The 21,352-nt window shown below is 42.2% G+C and overlaps 1 protein-coding gene across 2 annotated transcripts in view; it reads left to right on the top strand.

Moving 5' to 3' along the window:
• epha8 (eph receptor A8) overlaps nt 1-21,352 on the top strand; it is a 144,394-nt gene that overhangs the window by 27,076 nt on the left and 95,966 nt on the right. For both annotated transcript variants that reach the window (XM_006800191.2, XM_006800190.2), the window contains exon 2: nt 9,072-9,136. In XM_006800191.2, the coding sequence (XP_006800254.1) occupies nt 9,072-9,136 (65 nt within the window). The remainder of the gene's footprint in view (nt 1-9,071; nt 9,137-21,352) is intronic.

Genomic DNA, 21,352 nt, shown 5'->3' with positions numbered 1-21,352 from the left:
GCTATCCTAAAATAAAATGCTTAATTTAAAAAAAAGGAAAACTTGTACTCTGCGTTTCCCCTTTTCTTCCTTTTCCTTCACATGTAACCCATCTCAGCTTTAACCCCTCTTTTCTTGCTGCTCCTCTTCAGGCTTCTCTCATCTCCTCGTGGAGTTTTCTGTTTTCCCACCTGCACTCTAAATAAATTATTTGATTGGCTGAGCAGCATAACATGGAATGACTCACAAAGCATGTGATTGGTCTGTGTGTTTCCTGTGTACCAGAGCTGTTGAATATATCCATTAACATCTACCTTATTCATGAACCCATTCAGACTGAAATAAGCAGCAAAGAATGGCATCTGGGTCTGGATCTGGACTGCTGTCCAACTCATCGGTGACCGAGGATTCACACTTTCAATCTCAAAAATACCTGAAAACTACTTTACTTTAATCACCCACCATCATTGGATACTCAAGTGTCCTGCTGTGGTGCATTAACATGATCTACTAATAATGTGCTCTCTCATTGCTTGTGAGCACCAAATGAACAATTTGGGAATCGTATCAGTCTCCCTTAATTCATTTCCACCTTTCATTTCTTCATTTCATCTGCCTGACTTAAACCAGCACACCTCCCTGTGACTGTCACCGCTCATCATCAGCATTTCTTTAAAAAAAACAAAAAAACAACAACATATACTTGCATCTGTAAAGAGGAGAGGAGGGGAGCGCTGGCGATGAAAATAATGCTTGTAAATTATTTCATATTGGTTTGAGTTTTCTTGAGAGGCAGTAATTTATGTGGACTTGTTCTTATAATTGGAGAGTACGGAATTGGTGTTGGGACTGCGAAGCAATTCTAAAAACAAAACTAGAAAGGACGGACAATAGCTCTGTGTGTCCCAGTGTGTGTGTCTGTGTGTGAGAGAGGGACTAAGAGGAAATAAAAGAGCAAAAGCGAGCGTTCGGTGTTTTGGTGAAGCTCCTCTCATCTCCGTGAAGGCTTTTATCGTCTGCGGTCGCAGCAGCTATGAGGAGCGTTACAGGCGGCTCGAAGAGAGACAAGAGAAGGAGAAGCTTGTTAGAGCAGGGAGGTGTTGATGAGACAATTACACAGCTGTCACAGTGCCCGTCTCACACAAGAGCTGCGCCATCAATGAGTGTGTCTGTACATATGTGTGAGCGTACATATTTGCTTGAAAGGATGTACACTTATGCGTTGGTCTGTGCACATTTTTGATTGCCGTCGAATGTTGCCTTCTATTTCTCTGCATGTACACATGCTATATGTGTGTGTGTGCTGATACACTTTGTGTAGAGTGATGGCTGCACTCTCCCTTCTGAAATGTATGACCATGTCTTTTGGGGTGGAAATGAAGTTTTGAGCATCTGCTGTGCTTTGCCATTTCCTCCATCTATACTCGCCTCTTTTTTTGTGTTTGTGTGTCTATATATATATATTTTTTTTTTTATAAAGACAACTTTGCTGCGAGCCATCGACAGCGCTGCAGGCGAGCCGTTCTGTGACAGCCCATAATCCTTCCACGTTGACTCCAGCCACACATGCGCCCTCTTTCAGCCGGCCACGACCACCGCTGCCTCTTCAGAGGCATCGGAAGGCCTGGCTGATTTGACACATGCCTGTGACATGAAGCGCCAGGCCGCAGGCGCTCGCGCACGAGCCCCGGCGCTAACCTACCAGTCCGATGGAGTCGTGGGGGCGAGAGAGGAGGGAAAAGTAATGGCGAAAAAGTTGAGCGCCGCCCTGGGAAATATGTGTTGTGTCTCTGAGTGAGTGGGAACAAGCTCCCAAGTTGGCGGACAGCTTTTTCATTTGGCGCTCCCCGAGATGTGGAGGAGAGCAGCACGGAGAGAAATTGGTGAAGGTGTAGGTGGGGGTGATGGTTTGTGTTCCTGTTATTAAGAGAACGCTGTGAAACAGGAACAAACTCAATTTCAAGCCCGGGGGTCCTCAAGGAGATGCACTCTCGGTCCAACGCCAAACAGACGCTTTTAACCTCTTCACTGCTGCAGAGCTTCTGAGACCGAGCTCTGCTGCTGGAGCTCACTGGAGGTCAGCCTGTTCCCTCAAAGCACTGCTTTCAGAACTTTGTGAAAACAGCGCTTGAAGGTGGAGGTGGGAATGCAAGGAAGAAAAGGAGAAATAAAAGAAGAGGACTGAGCTTTTTTCCGCTTTCCTCCATACAAGATGAGACAAAGTGTGTGTGTGTTGGGGTGTGTGTATACAAAGTGCTAATTACTGCCTGTCCTCTCTTCTATTCACACAGTTGCCGTCACATTAAAGCAAAGCAGCAGACATGCCACTAAACCCTATCGCTTGTATACGAGTCATAATTCAGGCAGCTAGAGCAAATTAGATAAATGACTCCCACCACCTTCAAAGACAGAGGGATTTCTCATTTGAGTGGAAATTAAATTAATACCACTGGGAACGGCTTGTGAATCTTCACACGGTCTGCGGCGGCGATAACATGCCGCCTCACATATTTTCAGATTCAGGGAGTGGATTTATTTGTCTTGATTTTTTTTTGTGCTTTAATAATAACAGTATAGTGGAGCAAAATTCCCTCGGTGCAGCGAAGAATTATTAAATCCACTTGCACCGGTACGCTGCTTTCATTATGTCACTTTGGCGGGCCGGCGGAGAGCACTCAGGGGAGCGTAATTGGCGACATCCATTTGTGACCTTGGCTAGAGCGCAAGGGGCTACCGCATCATCGATACGATGCAATGGGATGTCGGCGCCTTGGCGAGGGAGAGGCAGAGAGAAGGCTGGGAGATGAGGGAGGGATGGATGGAGGGGATGAGCAAATGGTGGCACTGCCATCTGTCTATGTGTTCTGACCCACTGCCCTCCACAGCGGCCCGATGCCCAAATTAGAAGGAGTGACACACCAGCTAATTGCAACACGTGAGAAAAGCTACAGCCTTTGCACAGAGAAATTAGAAGAGGACGAGACTCCACTTGGCAAGATTTTATGGAAAAATACTCGTGTCTTATTACTCTAAATCATGAAGTGACGCTTCAGTAAAGAAGGGTGCTCCATCCCCATTACTTCATTTTGCACTCATCCTAGTTGCCTCTATGAATTGTGGGTGTTCTTGACCCACTGCAAGCCACAAATTGACACTTGAGAGCAAAACACACAACTCCCCCTGCAAAACAGCAGCCAGTAAGCACTGTTCAGAGTTGGACTAACCCAGATTAGATCTCTTCATTACTTCTAAGAATGGCTGACTCCTGCTATTTGGAGCCACCAAAGAGCCAGACAGCCCAGAATCATTTTAATAAAGTGAGCTGCAAAATAAGTGATTTTGTGCATGTCCGTGTGTGTGTGCGTGTATGCACACGCATCATTTGCGTTGAAGAGCTGTCAACCCACACAGGTGTTTTCAATGATTCTGCCTAATTAGAACTTTCTTCAGGCTACAGTTAGGAACAACTATGCTAGGAGACTCGATAGTCACTACACTCTGAAAAGCATCTTATTGCTCTTAATTCATAATTATTACATAATTATCAGCACAAATTACAGTTAATAATAAAAATAAAATAATTGCTTTGCAGTCAGTTGCCTTCTTCAGAGTGATTTTGGCGCATCAAGATGACACTAAAACAGCATTAAAACAGAAACAGCCAGAAGTACAGATATTCTGTACTTTTATAGAGTAGCAGAAGTACAGAGAGTGTTAAAAATACTTCAGTAAGAGTTGAAGTACTGATTCAACTTCTTTACTCAAGTAAAAGTAAAAAAAGAACATAAGCAGAGAAAAAGAAGGAATTTTAAAAATATCTCTAGTTTGTTTCCTACACTGTAGAGTGACTTTGCCTCTTAAAGGAACATTAGTAGAGAAGAGGCTAAAATGGGATCCAGCGGGAACCTTTGAAACATTCACGCTACAGCAAACTAACCTGTTTATCCTGCACTAACCTGCAGAGGATTTTCATACAACCTTTAAATAACACAGTTAGTCGACCTCAGCATGTTTCACAATATGAAAAAAAACCCTAATGTCACATGTACAGACCCGATATCTGATTTAAAAACATGAGGACTTACATATAAGCTTCACATTTACATTTAACACCACTGAGCAGTCCTCACCTTTAAATCAAAGCTCTCTTCTTCCTCTCCTTTCTTATCGTTCTCCATCTCTGAGCGAAGTTAGCTTTCTTTCTTTTCTCTCCCTGTGAAATACAGCAGCTGGACCTTTAGCTGCAACACACCGTGAGACAAACTTCACACAGGTTGTGCGTTTGCTAATGTTTGTTGAGCTGATAGCACTGAAATGACCTGCTACTTAAATAAAATAAATTCTCTTTATGTGTGCCCCTCTTCAGTAGGGCTTGCTAGTTGCTTAAGTACTGCAAGCATAACTTACGGAGACCCGGAGTAATTAATTAAAAACACCGAGCCACTTTAACCCCTGAATTTGGTAAACAATTTTGCTTCTTTCATCTCTTTTTACTTGGTGATTAATACTGAAACAGGACTGCCTTTCATGTGTCACTGTTCACTCTCATATTTGTTTTAATGTTTGAAGGCTTGCAGGGACGTCAAATAGTAACTCCCCTCAAAATCTGTTAAAGCAAAAGTAACGAGCCTGTTCTGAAATTATAAGAAGTCGAAAGTACAGATATCTGTTTAAAAAAGTAGGGCGTAAAAGTAAAACGTAAAGTACAGAAACCTGAACATTCGAGTACGGTGACGAAGTATTTGTACTTTGTAGTGTCAAGATAGGAGTTACGTGTAATCTGTGATAATATTGTGACTAACTGCCGTAAATATTTAAAAATCAGTTGCTGTCTAACCCTAACCAGAAAAACTCTGGCCAACCTCCGATAGGACTGTACTCAAAAAAAAAAAGACCACATAAGCTCTTATTGTAATAAATGTGCTGACACCTTTAGATGTGGAGGGAAAGATTTTCTTTCATGCTAGAAGATGGAGCCTTCTTAGATGTTCAACGCTGTAAAACAGTGCGTTTTTTGTTGACCTAACCAAATATTCTTTGTGGCTAAATCAAACTAACCGGTGGGTGAAACAAAAAAGGGATTTTACTATCCGTGCTTGAGTAAAGGCTCACAGAGGCACACTGATTACAGGCACTTCTGCAGACACAATAGATACTTCACTCCTTGTTTTCACCCTTATTTTTGTTCCATGCCACATTTACTATGTGAACCCGTCTCTGCTCTCTCATCAGCCGTGTTTCCAGCAGCGACAAGCAACTGTTTCAGTGAACAAACTCTGATAAACACAAAAAGCGCAGCAGGATGCTTCAGATACAGTTTTACTCAGGCGGTGTTGACGTTAGTGTTAGAGCTGATACTGGGCTAATCTTGGATTTGTTGAAATTTCTATAGTCTTTTTTTTTTACTGTATATTATATATGCTGCATATTTATTGCAGTATTATGAAAAGATATGTAGGAGTGTTTGTTGTTAAAGTTATGGAGAAAGCCAGACGTCAGTCAAGCACAAAGTGCTCGCACGGTTCTGAGAGGACATCTAATCAGGCAGAAGAGAAAACACCTGTGTAAGTGTACCATAGCTGTGCAGACGCTTTAAGTGCTCATTACGCGCATCAGCTTTTTTCCTGTCACTTATCGTCAATCAATGTCTGCGCATCTCTTCCTGTGCATGAAATGTCTCTCTGTGGCGCTTTTCTAGTTTTCAGACATCATAGTTACTCATGAACTATCACAGAGGAAGATATGTAGATGTCATCATTTCCTTTTTGCCGGCAGACTGCCATCTACAAAACATGCAAATGCACAAAAGCGCAACTTCTGAACAGTCGGTGTCATCATTTCTGAACTTTCACTTTGCAGCATTTTCCAAGGAAACCACAGAGATCACCTCACGGTTGTTTTCTGAAAAATTATCCGTACGAGTAAAAAGCATGAACTCTGCCAGCTGAGGGGGAGGAGGCCAGGCCTTGGCAGTTCGCTTGCTGCTTTGAGGCAAAACAGTTGCATACGGTAGCAAAAGAGACGGGAAGAGAGCAAGTGTCAAGCAGAGAGATGAAGATGAGAGACCGAAAGCTAAGAAGTGCGAAGTGTTTTGTTAAACTCGTTCTAATATGGGGAGCAGCACTTGGCTGCTTGACAAGCAGCCTTGGGGCAGAGATCATATTAGCTGGAAGTGCTGGAGGGGTGAGATGCACGCACATACACACACATACCTGCTTGAGCAGACTGTATGGACACTGCTGCTGTGTAGAATTAATAGTTCACCAAGATGCGTTTTCTCCTCAGCTGTCCATCCCAACGTGTAAAGTCCTGTCACTCAGATGTGTTTTGATCGAATGTGGAGTGAATTTTAGATGCAGCTGTATCGGATAAAGACACAAAACATACAGAAATTATAGGAAGAAGGACGAGTCTGTGTGAGCTGAAAATACTTGAACTTCCATTTGAAGTGAACATGACTCAAGCGCGTGGGTCTCCATGAAGACACTGCTACAGGTCATTCACAGTAAATGGAGGTTTTTATTTTTTTAAGTTAGCTGTTTGCACTTTTTAAAAGCTTGATGACCAAACAAGCTTACTGGGTTGGTCCTGGGCTGTATTACATAGTGCTACCAAATTGAATTATTATATAATTATAGTTATTAAATTATGTTTATATTAAATATTTATAAAATTGCTACTATTTCTGTGACATGACTTTCTCTAAAACCATTTTTTTTTTAACTTTTATTGTAACATTTAGCTCGGGCTTTCTGTTTGATTTTCTCTCTAGCCCAAAATGATCGAGGAGCTGATTATGCTGCCCGTGTTCAGACAGCAGTACTTTGTGAATGCTTTGTGTTACTGTGACACACCGAATATCCCGTACTAAGGATGCACCGATACCACTTTTTTGGAAACGAGTACAAGTACTTGCATTTCAGTACTCGCCGATTCCGAGTACTTAATAAAAACATGATTTAAATTTACAGGTAACAACTTTAGTCCTATAATTTAACAAAAACAACAACAACAAGGGACTGGTTTGGAATTAAGAACATTTATTTAAAATGAAAAGCATGTTGTTTGCAACATATTACAGAATAAATAATTATAAAAAAACAAAATTTAATTTTAAATTTGTTCGTCTGTTTCTCTGTTTAGAAGTCTCACTAGCACAGTCACAGCTGGGATGACATCAGAGGCTAGTGCGTCGTAGCTGCTCACTTTTTTAGTTAGTTCCTCAAAGGGGGCGTGACAACAGTCGTCTCCATAAGAGCCCATTGGTGAGCGGTGAGATAGTCGGGGAGTTCGTGCTCGGACACGCCCAGCACTCGCTTTTGCTCAATGAGGGACTGGAGCATGTAATACGTGCTGTTCCAGCGCGTCTGTACGTCCTGCTGCAGTCTCTTTATTGGCTGGTTGAGCTGTCCCTGAATGTCCTCGAGGCGGGAGTAGGCTAAGGCGGAATGTTTAAAATGCCCAACTATTTTCCGTCCCACTGCTATAGCATCAGCTATGCTCCTCTGTGCTAATAAGCGTGGGTAAATAAGCGTGGGTAAACTCTTTGTACTCGTTGTCGTGTTGGGATTTTAGTGCTTGATTAAATTACTTGTGTTAAATGCGCTACCTTTAGAGCCTCCTCTGGACAATTTCACTGAGCACAATTTGCAGTCCGCCTTTGTTTTCGCGTCTTCGTTCACTTTGAAATAGTTCCACACGGCTGACTTGTCTCCCCTCGCCTTCTCCCCGCTCTGAGCTGCACTCGGGGCCTGGGAGCGGGCACTCGGCGCCTGTGATTAACCCCTTACATGCCGCTCAAACTTAGACAGGTCTCAGACCGTGGTATCGGTTCCCGGTATCGGGGGACTTTTAACGAGTACGAGTACTTTAGAAAATGTGGTATTGAGGCTGATACCCGATACCAGTATCGGTATCGGTGCATCCCTATCCCGTTCAGCTTGTCTTCTCAACTTTCTAAAACAATGAGCATAATGGAGTTACAGTCATTTGAACAACACTTATGATGGTAAAAAAAGAGTTCAGCTATGTGTTAGCTATTTCAGGTTGGGCTCATTTAAAAACCAAAAACAATTAAACAACCAAGCAAACAAACAGGAAAAAAAAAACACATGCACCAAATGCTTAATTACCAGGTTAAAAAAAAAACTTCTCATTTCAGTTTTTTTGCCGTAACAAAGCTAAAGATAAGTTAAGTGTTAGCCAGTCTGACTTAATTGGCTTCAAACAGAACAAATCTGCACTTAAATGCCCAAATAATACTGCAGTACTGGACTGGTATTTTTACTTTTACTGACTAAACAAAAGTGGTTTGCACTGTAAGCCAAATTCACGCAGCCTGCATCCTTACCTACGGCCAATACTGAAGCACCAGTCAACCTAGCATGTACATGTCTGGACTGTGGGAGGAAACCCACACAGGCGCACAGAAAGGTCTGAAACCACAGCCTTGCTGTGGGGCATGTTCACACTGCACCATTGTGCTGCCCTTGAAACTTCCAGCCAACAAGCAATAAACAAAAGTACCATGAAAAATAGAGACATGCGAGGAAGTGTCTGATTGGTCGCCGCCTGCCTGAGTGACACTTTGCTGTAATGTTTTGTCAAACTGTTTTGCACTCTTGTTAACCTTCTGTATGTCCGTCCCACGTGTTACATGCTGGTGTTTGGTACTTGCCTTTTAGATGCCACTTCTTTCCTGACTTAAAACGCATATGAAAATGGAGCATTCTGATTGGTGGTTTTCACCCATATATATGTTTCTATTCCACTCTGAAAAGCAGTGTTTCGTGTCCTGTTCTATTCTGAGCTCATACCACTGAGGTTCTGAGGTGCCGTGATGGGTGAAACAGGTCAAGGTGACATCACGGATGTGACACCTGGCTTAGAGTTGCCGTGACGACCGTCCCGGCTCATCAGTCACACCTGTCAGACAGGTGTATGTGTGTATGTGGGGTGCTCTGTCGGGTGCCAGTGCACACAGAGGATAGTTATGAAGGACAGGATGGATGGGGCAGGATGAGGAAAAACAATCATTTAAAGTTCACCACTTACCCCCTCTGGTGTGTTGTTCTCTTCTCTCTCTTTTGCAGTGAATCTACTGGACACGACTACAATCTCAGGAGACTGGGGCTGGCTAACATATCCATCACATGGGGTAAGAATGACATCTGATACCGGCATGTTTGCAGGGCAGTCGTTTTGTAGTGCATCTGCGCTTAATCCCAAGTCCATAAATTTAAAGCCCAAAAATACCTGTTTGCAAGTTATTTCTAATTTTTCCCATTTGAAAGCATGTGAGGTGATTTTCCAGTTGGCGGGGAAGCCTGTTCTTATTAAACGTGATCCAGTTGTAACTCTGACACGAAAGGCTAATTACATGTTCGTCATTTGCAGTCAGACAACTACACACAGCACTCACCTAATTCCAACATTGGCTTTGACATCACTCTTAAGCCCCCTGCACATACTGGCAGCAAGGTGCGTATTGCAGAGTGGGATTTGGGGCGGAGGTGGCTCAGCCCCCAGGGAGACAGGGAGGAGAGAAAAAGATGAAAGAGGGAACGAGGTGAGAGCGAGGGCACGGCGTCGCCGCATTAGCATATTGTAATGCCACATGATGATGCCTGGGGTGATGAATTAGGACTCCAGCCGCGATCTTTATAGCAGAGAGATGCCACCGTGTCCCTGACTCCCTCGGCTGTCAGCGAAGTGCTAGAAACATTTAACTCACCTCCGGCCCACACAACAGAAGGCGGTGTGATTGAACGGCGGCCAGGAGGAACAGATGGATTGTCTTTCAAGTCCTGAGAAAAGAGCTGGAAGAATTGGATTAGAGCTTTGAGTAAAATCACTCCTTCGGCGTGATACCAGCGTGAGGAGTCTCCTCCATCCTGACAGGTCCATGTTCTAACATCTAGATTACATAAACTCAGCCTGTAGTGTTTCATTTAATTGGTTCAATATGCAGGAAATATTCACTCATAATTTGATGAGAGAGTTTTTCTTTCCTCGCTGCTCCTGCAGAACAAACACTTGGCAGAGTAGATGTAGAGTAGGAGTTCAGCTTTGTGGCTACACACACTATGATTACATGATTGTCTATGAAATCACAGAATTCATTTGAACTTTTTGGGGATTCTTTATTTTAAACAGAAGCTCAGGCCATTTATATCCATTCATGCACAGCAAACACGACCTGTAGGTTAAGGTTATGAATCATAAATAAAAGAAACTACTTTGTAAAATCACTGATTGCATGCCGGAGAAAGTAATTTGTTACACTGCTAGTTACATTACTTTCTCATTACAAAACACATTGTCTCATAATTACCCAACAGTTCCATACAATAACACAAATCTCTTTTTATACAAAGCCGACAGCACAGAGCAAAGTTGAAAACCAGCATAAACTTTAAAGTGATCATCATGGCGATTCTACTTTAGAAATTAAACAGGTAGAAACGGAGGCTGCAGCCTACTGCTTTGTGTTACCTGTTGGTTGTTAGCTTTAACATCTCTCTGGGTTCATGGCTAACTTTGTGTTAACATGCTGTCTGTGCTGTTAACACTATGAACAGTGTTGGGAAGGTTACTTTTAAAATGTATTCCATTACAGAATACAGAATACATGCCCCAAATGTATTCTGTAACGTATTCCGTTATGTTACTCAATGAGAGTAACGTATTCTAAATACTTTGGATTACTTAACATATTATCATGCTGTTTACAACTACATGAATGTCCTATTGCTGTGATTTATTACTGTTACTGAAGGTCCGCGGCTCCGAACCGTAGTAAAGGGACCTCTGGCTAATACGGTGGGTTCTGTGTCGGCTCGTAGCCGAAAACTAGCTTTACTTTGTTGTCTGGGTCAACTTTGCTAGCAGAGACAGAGAGAGGAGTTGAAAGGCTGCTCCAACAGAACTTATTGTTTTTGGAGGAAAACACGAACACGGTGTACAGTCGAGTCTTAATAGCTTACTTACAACTGGGCTCATCAGGCACTCTTCTTGGCTGCAGTGGTTATTATTATATTTACATGCTTCCAGCTCCCGTTTTTGCTCGATGACAGCTCGTACTTTTCCTTTTTCTCCCTCCCTCGCTCACAGACACATAACGGGTATGGCAGTCCATTCTCCCTGCAGCACGGACTACACTGCCCATGATGCTACATTCTTTAGAGCTATACCTGTAGCATTCTGCCTGTTAGCCTAGCACAACAACAACAAAAAGGCCTCTCTCACCCAGGAAACACGCAGAGAGAGAGCATCACCCTGTAACCATGGCAACCGTAACGCTGCCGCCTGGAACAACAGAACGTAGCTGTCGAACAAAACCCAAACAGTCCTGACCCGCCACAATATGAAACAGGGAAGTACCGCCGTGTAATCCATTTATTTCAACAAAGTAACTGTATTCTAAATACCACCTTTTAAACAGTAACTGTAACGGAATACAGTTACTCATATTTTGTATTATAAATACGTAACGGCGGTACATGTATTCTGTTACTCCCCAACACTGACTATAATGCACATATAGTCTGGATATACTTTGCTTTTCACCATCACACTCGTTGCCTTTTGTGCATTAAAAAGTAATGTTCGTATCTCCCCTGCAGACAGCTTCTCCAAAAAACAGTGGAAAAACAAAATAATAACAACAATAATTATTATTATTAGAATAATAATTGTGGTAACACATACATTTTTAAGTCTTATCTAGACAAATCCTTTTAATAAAAATAGTTTCCTCAGTGGAAATGAAGTTGCAACAAAGCAAAAGCATAAATACAAACCCTCCCCAAAGATTCACAGACACTAAAATATCACAACATAGTCATTACATGCTGTACCGTTGGCTAGCTGTTATTTTAATATACAGTATTCAGGGATTAAAATGGGATTTGGAAGATGAGGGAATCCGAAGTTATTGGGTAGGTGTGTAGCACAGGGAAAAGACTCATTTAGAAATAGGTCACACAGTACTTTGTATTATGAACTATTTTAATTTGTTTTTTTCGCGGACGGGCTGGATCAGCTGACCCGTGTGGCTGCTGGCTCTGAGGTTCCAGTCTTCAGTATATAAGCAGATGTTGCATCCGTCCTAGCAGCTTCCCAACCTTGCAAGTTAGTTTAAAGGTGGAAATCTGCAGTTTCAAAGTGACGACTTGTTACTCTCCTACATTTATGACTGGACACCACTTATTCTTATTATTAATTTTATGTCCCGTCATAACCTTTGAATTAGGTGAAATTGTTGTATTTGTTGTTGTTTCTCCAACTCATCATGAACAGATCACGATTTTGCCCGACTTTAAAAGAAATACAAAGAGTAAGTACATGTAAGCTTTAGATTTCCAGTTTATCAAATATCACTTGCTGAGCAGTCTGTACCTTTAAAAGTCATCTCTCACCTTCCTCCTCTGTCTGCAGTTTCTCACATCTTTCTGCATCTCTGAGAGTGAAGTTCTCACACATATTTTTTTCCCCCTTAAATACTGCTACTGCACCTTTAGGCTAGTGAGGCAGTTGGCCAAGTCGCGCAGAAACATCTTGTGTGTTTGATGATATTTGCTGAGAGTTTTTTTTTTTTTTGCCACTGAAGAAAAAGTAATTCAGTTTATGCTCGCTGCCCTCCCCACCTGATGGGGATGAGACGAAGGAAAGGGTGTGTGCGTGCAGATTGTGCAGCAGGGTGACATCACTTTCAGGCTTGATGAGTAACTTCATGGCGTCAGCTGGAAACCGTGCCAGCCTGACGGAGAATGAACTTGCTCGCTATCATTAAGTATTAAACTGTCTATCACATTTAATTACTTGTTAACTGACAGTGTTGGAATTTTGTTCTGGATTGTTCCAGCCCATTTCAGCTGCTCACTCCATTGACTGTACTGACCCATTTGCACGTGTGATTAAAAATTCAGAGTTTCCGAAAATCATGCCTTAAATTACAAAAAGCCTTATAATATAACAGTAATACTCTTGAAAAAATGAAGGAAACACTTGACCAAGTCAATCAAACTTCTGGGATATTGATCGGGTCAGTTTGGTAGCAGAGGGTGCTCTTTAACAGTTTCAGCTGCTTTGGTGTTAATGACATTAACAACAGCAAGGAGACAACCCTGAAAACTGGGATGGTCTTACATACCACTGACATTTTTCCCTCTTCAACTTTTCTAACTGTTTTGCATTTGGCCAGGGTCAGTGTTGCCACTGGTGGTGGGATGTGATACCTCAAACCAGTGTTGCCAACTTAGTGACTTTGTCGCTATATTTAGCGAGTTTTCAGACCCCCTAGTGACTTTTTTTAGAAAAAAAGTCGCTAGGGGGTCTGAAAAAAGACGTGAAAGCGCATATCGCTTTTACTCTCAACAAGCAGCGGGTGCTGTAACGCAGTCAGTTCTTCTTTTACTCTTTTACTCTTATGCTGTTTTGTGGATCACAAGGTTTAAAACTACTTATAAACACACACACACAGTAACTCCACCACAGTGCCTATTTCTGGTCACTTTTGCCGGTCCAAGCCCGGGTAAAGGAGCAGGGTTGGAATTGTGACATTACAAAAACAATAATTGCTAAAAGAAATTTATTTTTGTAGTTCTAAATAAATTCTAAATGCATTTAGGACGTTTTTTACTCACTTTATGTCTCGTCCATGATGTTATTTCTATCTCCAACAACATAGATTACAATTACATTAGCATGACCAATTATGCAAATTAGGTGATGACGTCATTTAGCGACTTCTAGCGACTTTTAGGACAGCCAATAGCGATTTTCCTTACTGAGGAGTTGGCAACACTGCTTCAAACTTATCGAGGATCCACAGGTTGGAGGATGCAACTTCTCTAGTTTGGCACATGAATACATGTGACTGCAAGAAGGTAGGGAAGAGCATGGAAGAGGATAGACAGGGAGTTACTCTAGGAGAGCTGGACAGGCCTGTAGAAGGTCCAGGACTGGTTTCTGCTCCTTGCAAGGAAGGAATAGGATGAGCACTGCCAGAGATACAAAATCACCTCCAGCAGGACACTGGTGTGAATGTCTCTGACCAAACAATCAGAAGCAGACCTCTCGAGGGTGGCCAGAGGACCCCGCATCCTCTAGGGCAGCGGTCCCCAATCTTTTTTGCGCCACGGACCGGTTTATGCCCAACAATATTTTCACCGACCGGCCTTTAAGGTGTCTCGGATAAATACAACAAAATAAAACTAGTACCGGTACAGAAAAAAAGAAGATTTATTCATAATACACATGAAAAGACCCAGGAAAAACGAGTTAACAATAAAAACGATAACAAAATAACACTGAAAACCGATAAAAACCCTGAAAACTATACATTTCACATGGTACCAAACGACTCACGGACCGGTACCGGTCCGAGGCCCGGGGGTTGGGGACCGCTGCTCTAGTGGGTCCTGTGCTCATTGTCCGGCATTTGTTTTCAAAGCTGAGGGCAAGTTCATCATATCTGACAGGTTTGAAAGAGTGTGAAGAAGCTGTGGAGAACATTATGCTGACTGTAACATTGTTTATCATGACTGGTTTGGTCGTGGCTCAGTGAGGGAGGCGAGGGAGGCTTATCCACAGAAGGACGCACAGACCTTTACAGGCTGTGGCACTCGGACTGCCATCAGGATGAAATCCTCAGACCCTGTGCTGGTGCAGATGGTCCTGGTGGGTCCTGCCACCTGTCCCGATGTCTGTAGGTTGATATTTCCATCAAACCATTTGGCATCGATTCCCAATACGTTACCCGGCCCATATCGATATCCAGCACAAGTTTATTGTTTTCCTACACTTTAAAAACACGTCCTATCTGAAGTATTCAGTTAAATTGTATATATTAGACTGCAAAGAAGACTCAGTGATTTTGTGTTGCTGTTGTTGTAATTACTACTAAACAGAGTCAAGGTCACAGAGTTATCAAAACGACCTCTTTTTCCTGCCACGCCAACAAAAAAAAGGACACCTCTTTCCTCATGTTCTGTATCCTCTCAAGGGTAGAGTGTGTCATGGGCAGTGTTATAAAAAGAACTGCGCTATATTTAATTTTTTAAATATTTAAATTAAAAAAATTTATTTCCTCTTCATTTTTTGACATTGAGAGAAGCTCTGCATTTCTCTGACGGCTCGTTTGTGTAAGACAAAACTAATGTTTGTAGCTGGATAAATACACATCATGCTGCTGACACGTTACCTGAGATCAAGAGCGTATCCAGCGCTTGGTATTTCTGGCATGCTGGCATTAAATATTCAAGACTCATATTGCCACACGAATCTATCAACTATACATTACTGTGCATACATAGAATTAAGGTTGTTTGTATTTTCACCACCGATGGCCTCCAGCTGGATTTTGTCATTTGTGAGTCTGGGCACAGGCTTGTTTAATGTAAGTAAGGAGCTGCTGTCTTCCGTGTGGGAGGTTTGATATACTCAGAGCAGTAAGTGCGACAGTAGAGTGTGTATGTTTTGAGCTTGATAATGATGCATTCAAAATGATTCCTCAGCAAAGCTATTGAAGCAGCGGCAGCGCTTACTGCTGCTGCGGGTCAGCTTCTGCTTCCAGTTTTTTTCAGCCATGGTGAGAGAAAACCAGAAAAGTACCTATGTTTAATGGTTTGAGTCTCCTCGCTAGGACTGCACCAGAATAAATATACAGTATGGCTCGATAAATAATAAAGAATTTAGAGGTGCTGATGCACAGCTGTTTACAATAGGTGGGCTAAGGTTAACTGTGAGCATGAGTGCAAGCGGTGGTGCGATTTGCTCAATCGTACCTCAGCACAGGAATCACATGGTATATGTATTGTATGTTAGAGTTAGGCTAACCCCAACCCTATGGCAGGAGAAGCACTGAAAATGTTCGGTGATTCACACTCCTGACACCGGTTGGTGCTCACTGTTGTTCTTCTTTGAAACGGTGGGCTGTGCCACAAGCGACTGCTGGCTCACGGTGCACTTTGATGTCATTCTTGTTAGACAAAATGAGTAGACATGGACTCCTGAGTTTTTGTAGGCAATAATGTGAAAGCATGCCACGACTTCATAAGTGTTTCTATGATATATTAATGCAGGAGCATCTCGTGCAGTCAGGACACACAGTGGAGGTACTGCTGCAACGGTGAAATAAGAAGACACGTTCTTCAGAAAACTTTGTTTCCTGCTTAAATTTCTTCTTGTCTTGTTCTTGCCAGAAAGCAGTGATTTTTTTTTTCTGATCAGCTACACCTGTGATGTAGGTGAAGACCTGCCTCAAGCATGAGTATACATCATAATGGATTACTGTACTCACGTCAGATTGGATGAGCAGTGACTAATGTATCGCTCATAATCAGTGTTGGGGAGTAACGGAATACATGTACCGCCGTTACGTATTTAAAATACAAAATATGAGTAACTGTATTCCGTTACAGTTACCGTTTAAAAAGGTGGTATTTAGAATACAGTTACTTTGTTGAAATAAATGGATTACACGGCGGTACTTCCCTGTTTCATATTGTGGCGGGTCAGGACTGTTTGGGTTTTGTTTGACAGCTACGTTCTGTTGTTCCAGGCGGCAGCGTTACGGTTGCCATGGTTACAGGGTGACGCTCTCTCTCTGCGTGTTTCCTGGGTGAGAGAGGCCTTTTTGTTGTTGTTGTTGTGCTAAGCTAATAGGCAGAATGCTACAGGTATAGCTCTAAAGAATGTAGCATCATGGGCAGTGTAGTCCGTGCTGCAGGGAGAATGGACTGCCATACACGTTATGTGTCTGTGAACGAGGGAGGGAGAAAAAGGAAAAGTACGAGCTGTCATAGAGCAAAAACGGGAGCTGGAAGCATGTAAATATAATAATAACCACTGCAGCCAAGAAGAGAGCCTGAGGAGCCCAGTTGTAAGTAAGCTATTAAGACTCGACTGTACACCGTGTTCGTGTTTTCCTCCAAAAACAATAAGTTCCGTTGGAGCAGCCTTTCAACTCCTCTCTCTGTCTCTGCTAGCAAAGTTGACCCAGACAACAGAGTTAAGCTAGTTTTCGGCTACGAGCCGACACAGAACCCACCGTATTAGCCAGAGGTCCCTTTACTACGGTTCGGAGCCGCGGACCTTCAGTAACAGTAATAAATCACAGCAATAGTACATTCATGTAGTTGTAAACAGCATGATAATATATTAAGTAATCCAAAGTATTCAGAATACGTTACTCTCATTGAGTAACGTAACGGAATATGTTACAGAATACATTTTAGGGCATGTATTCTGTAATCTGTAATGGAATATATTTTAAAAGTAACCTTCCCAACACTGCTCATAATCCTAGAATAAGGGCTGCTTTGATACAAAACTGTCTTCATTAAATCATCAATACTAACATGTAATTTTTGACTGCATTACTATCATTATATATAATATCAGATTCTTTGATAAAGAGTTGAATGCACAAGCCTGCGACATGATGTTTTCAAAGGAAAGCCAAACAAACTTATTTTAGTAAGTGGCAGACAATCTCAGAGCTCAGTGTTCTTGCATATGAGCTTCCAGTGGTGCCTAGATTGTAAAGATGAGATCAACAGTTTACATCAACTGACTGACTGAGCACTGTAGTGTCATAACCATTAATGTTTTGCTTCGTGTTGTAGGTTTATGAACTGATTGTTGCCACCATGAGCTGGTAAATATGGGCTATGTTTGTGGCTAGAAAAAGTTGAGGGACTATATTATTTGACTGAAAAAGCTTTATGTTGTAAAGTTGAGACCCTGCAATAACAGAGGGAAAACCCCAACAATGAGACAAGCATTTGGCAGCAGCGGGAAGGAAAAACTCCCTTTTAACAGGAAGAAACCTTCAGCAGAACCAGGATCAGGGAGCTGCAGCCAACTGCTGCAATCGGTTGGGGGTGAGCAGAGGAAGAGACAACAAAAGACATCCTGTGGAAGAGAGCCAGAGATTAATAATAACTAATGATTAAATGCAGAGAGAATAAGCACACAGAGTGAAAAGAGGAGAATGAAGAAGAAATTCTTAGTGCATCATGAGAAGCACAAGACCTTGTGTGTGAGGAGAAGGACGTCTCTGTGGAGTTGCTGACATCAGGGGCAGTAACTTTGCAAACTGTCTGTGACCTTTTAATATATAATATGTTGATAAAATCGCGTTGACAAGAGATGTGCTTCATTTGTGCATTACTGTGCTTCTTGGCAACACTGTTGCTGATGTTGTGCAGCACTTTGTTCTTAATATTTGTTTGTAACTGTCACTCCTCTTTGGTGTAGTTGTAGTTATGTGACGGCTGAATTTTACAAAGGACAACAAACACTGAGAACAAACTTAGGTCTGGTATATTTTCTTCCTCAGTTGCATTTGGTTGAGGGTTAAATTGAGATCAGATGTCATGGCAGCCTTCTCTATGTAAAGCACTCTTTCAAATTTATTTATTTATTTGATATTTTATTTTTGGCCTTCTCAGCTTTGTTGTATAGTGCAGTGAAGAGTGACAGGAAAGCAGATGGAGAGAGAGGGGGAAGACATGCGGGAAAGAGCTGGTCGCAGAACCCGGGCCGGCCGCTCTGCGCCAAGCAGCATGTGGCCGCCTGCTCTTCCCAGTGAGCTAAACCAGAGCCTGCACTCCTTCAAATTTAATACAAACTAAGATATCCAGACCTTCTGCTTTAATATCTGATGATGATAATGTTATGGTAAAAATAATATGTGTATTCATAGCCAGTGTTGGGGAGTAACGGAATACATGTACCGCCGTTACATATTTAAAATACAAAATATGAGTAACTGTATTCCGTTACAGTTACCGTTTAAAAAGGTGGTATTTAGAATACAGTTACTTTGTTGAAATAAATGGATTACACGGCGGTACTTCCCTGTTTCATATTGTGGCGGGTCAGGACTGTTTGGGTTTTGTTTGACAGCTACGTTCTGTTGTTCCAGGTGGCAGCGTTACGGTTGCCATGGTTACAGGGTGACGCTCTCTCTCTGCGTGTTTCCTGGGTGAGAGAGCGCCTTTTTGTTGTTGTTGTGCTAAGCTAATAGGCAGAATGCTACAGGTATAGCTCTAAAGAATGTAGCATCATGGGCAGTGTAGTCCGTGCTGCAGGGAGAATGGACTGCTGTACCCGTTATGTGTCTGTGAGCGAGGGAGGGAGAAAAAGGAAAACTACCAGCTGTCATCGAGCAAAAACGGGAGCTGGAAGCATGTAAATATAATAATAACCACTGCAGCCAAGAAGAGAGCCTGATGAGCCCAGTTGTAAGTAAGCTATTAAGACTCGACTGTACACCGTGTTCGTGTTTTCCTCCAAAAACAATAAGTTCCGTTGGAGCAGCCTTTCAACGCCTCTCTCTGTCTCTAGCTGGCAGAGTTGACCCAGACAACAAAGTAAAGCTAGTTTTCAGCTACGAGCCCGACACAGAACCCACCGTATTAGCCAGAGGTCCCTTTACTACGGTTCGGAGCCGCGGACCTTCAGTAACAGTAATAAATCACAGCAATAGTACATTCATGTAGTTGTAAACAGCATGATAATATATTAAGTAATCCAAAGTATTCAGAATACGTTACTCTCATTGAGTAACGTAACGGAATACGTTACAGAATACATTTTAGGGCATGTTTCTGTAATCTGTAATGGAATACATTTTAAAAGTAACCTTCCCAACACTGCTCATAGTCCGGGTTGACTTTTAACTGAGACACAGTGTAAGAGAGGAAAACATTAGTGAGACCTCGTGGGTTCTTTGATAAGTATATTTTGACACTTTCTATCATGTCTCTCTGTCACACGTCCATACACACATTCTCACGCATGCAGCACGTATACAGGATAAGGTCATTTTTTGCCATCCTGACAGTTTACAGTGTTATGGATGTGCCATGCCAGCAGCATCCGGTTCTGGGCACAGCAGCTTTCTGATGTTCTTAGTGTAGAGAAAATACAAGTGCAGCAGAAGGACTGTGTCACAAAAAGCTGTTGTTACTGCACAGAGCGTGACTCCTACATGAACAGTCGCACTGTGTTTGACTCACAAAGTGGGTGAGAAGTTTGGATTCAGCAGTATTGTGTGAATGTACTGTGACATAACAGATGCATTAAGCATGGATCTGCTGATAGTCCGCTGGCTCAATTATGTTATTTTTATCTTGAAGTGTTGTTCAGGAAGCGACACACGTGTCACTAAGAGTGAGTGAAAAAGGCAAAGGTGAGAGGGAGAAATGGAGAGGTTGCCCACAGGGAACACAGGAGGAATAAGTGTCAGGTCCGTGCCAGAGGAAGATGGATTAAAGCTGTCATTGTGCGGTTTCCTGAATGTGGAGTAATTTTTAGGCAGAGGGCTAGAGATTGGATGCAGACATTTGCCGTATGCAGCGCCAACAGTCAGATTCATTCCCTTTGATTTGGTGCCTTAAATTATGTACGAATGATGCGTGATATCTGCTTAAATGGTATAACTGTTGACATGTGAAATATTTTTTCTTTTAATTTCCTTTAAAATGTGTTTTTGAACAATCTTCACTGAAATTCTTCACCAGCTCAAATTACCCGTCAACCTCTGTTTCCAGATTTAAAAGGGGGCATGTCAAGCTCTGTCTGAAATGGGCCTTTGGGTCCTCTCTTTCTAACCCTTCTTCCTGGCACTCTGCTTTAGCCAAGTGCTGGAAAAACTGATCAAACAGTGTTTTGCATTACAAATGGATAACGACCCACAACATGCTGCAAAAGCAACCCAAGAGTTTCTCACTGCAAGAAAATGTGATATTCATCATTTCCTTTAAGTCACCTGATGTTAACCCAACAGAGGATGCATCTTTTTATTGGAAGATAAAACTGAATGTAGGAAGACCTCTGCCAGAGGTTTCTTCCTGTTTAAAGGGAGCTTTTCCTCCCCACTTTTACCAAGTGCTTGCTCACAGGCGGTCGTTCTCTTTATTAATGTAGGCTCTTCAGTTTAAGATGTAAGCTTCACTGCTGCTGAATTGGTGCTGTGTGTAAATCAAATTGGATTGAATTTGGTTTAATTAAATCAGATGTTAGGAAGGGAGGTAAAGTTCAAACAGAAACCTACATGTACGTGTACATAACAAGCAGCAGTAGTTGGTGGTTGCATGGTGGGTGACCTTGTGGTTCTGTGAATATTCTTAATACTTACAGATAGATACTAATAAAAAATAAACAGTAGTTGCTTTAAGGTTTGCCTTGGAATCTGTTTGAACAAATTTTGTCTTCTGGAACAACTTTAAAAACGAAAATAAAAATAAAATTGTATAAACAAACCATTAAGACACAAAATGAAAACCACCTGATTGTGTTTCCTTTGTGGAGCTAAACAACCTCTGGGGTACCGACACAGGACCTCTGGGGGTATCCTCCA

This window comes from Neolamprologus brichardi, chromosome 5, assembly GCF_056152115.1.
Source record: "Neolamprologus brichardi isolate AB-2024 chromosome 5, ASM5615211v1, whole genome shotgun sequence".
Taxonomy (NCBI): domain Eukaryota; kingdom Metazoa; phylum Chordata; class Actinopteri; order Cichliformes; family Cichlidae; genus Neolamprologus; species Neolamprologus brichardi.
Note: the sequence above shows the minus strand (reverse complement) of the source record. Positions and strands in the feature narration are given on the sequence as shown.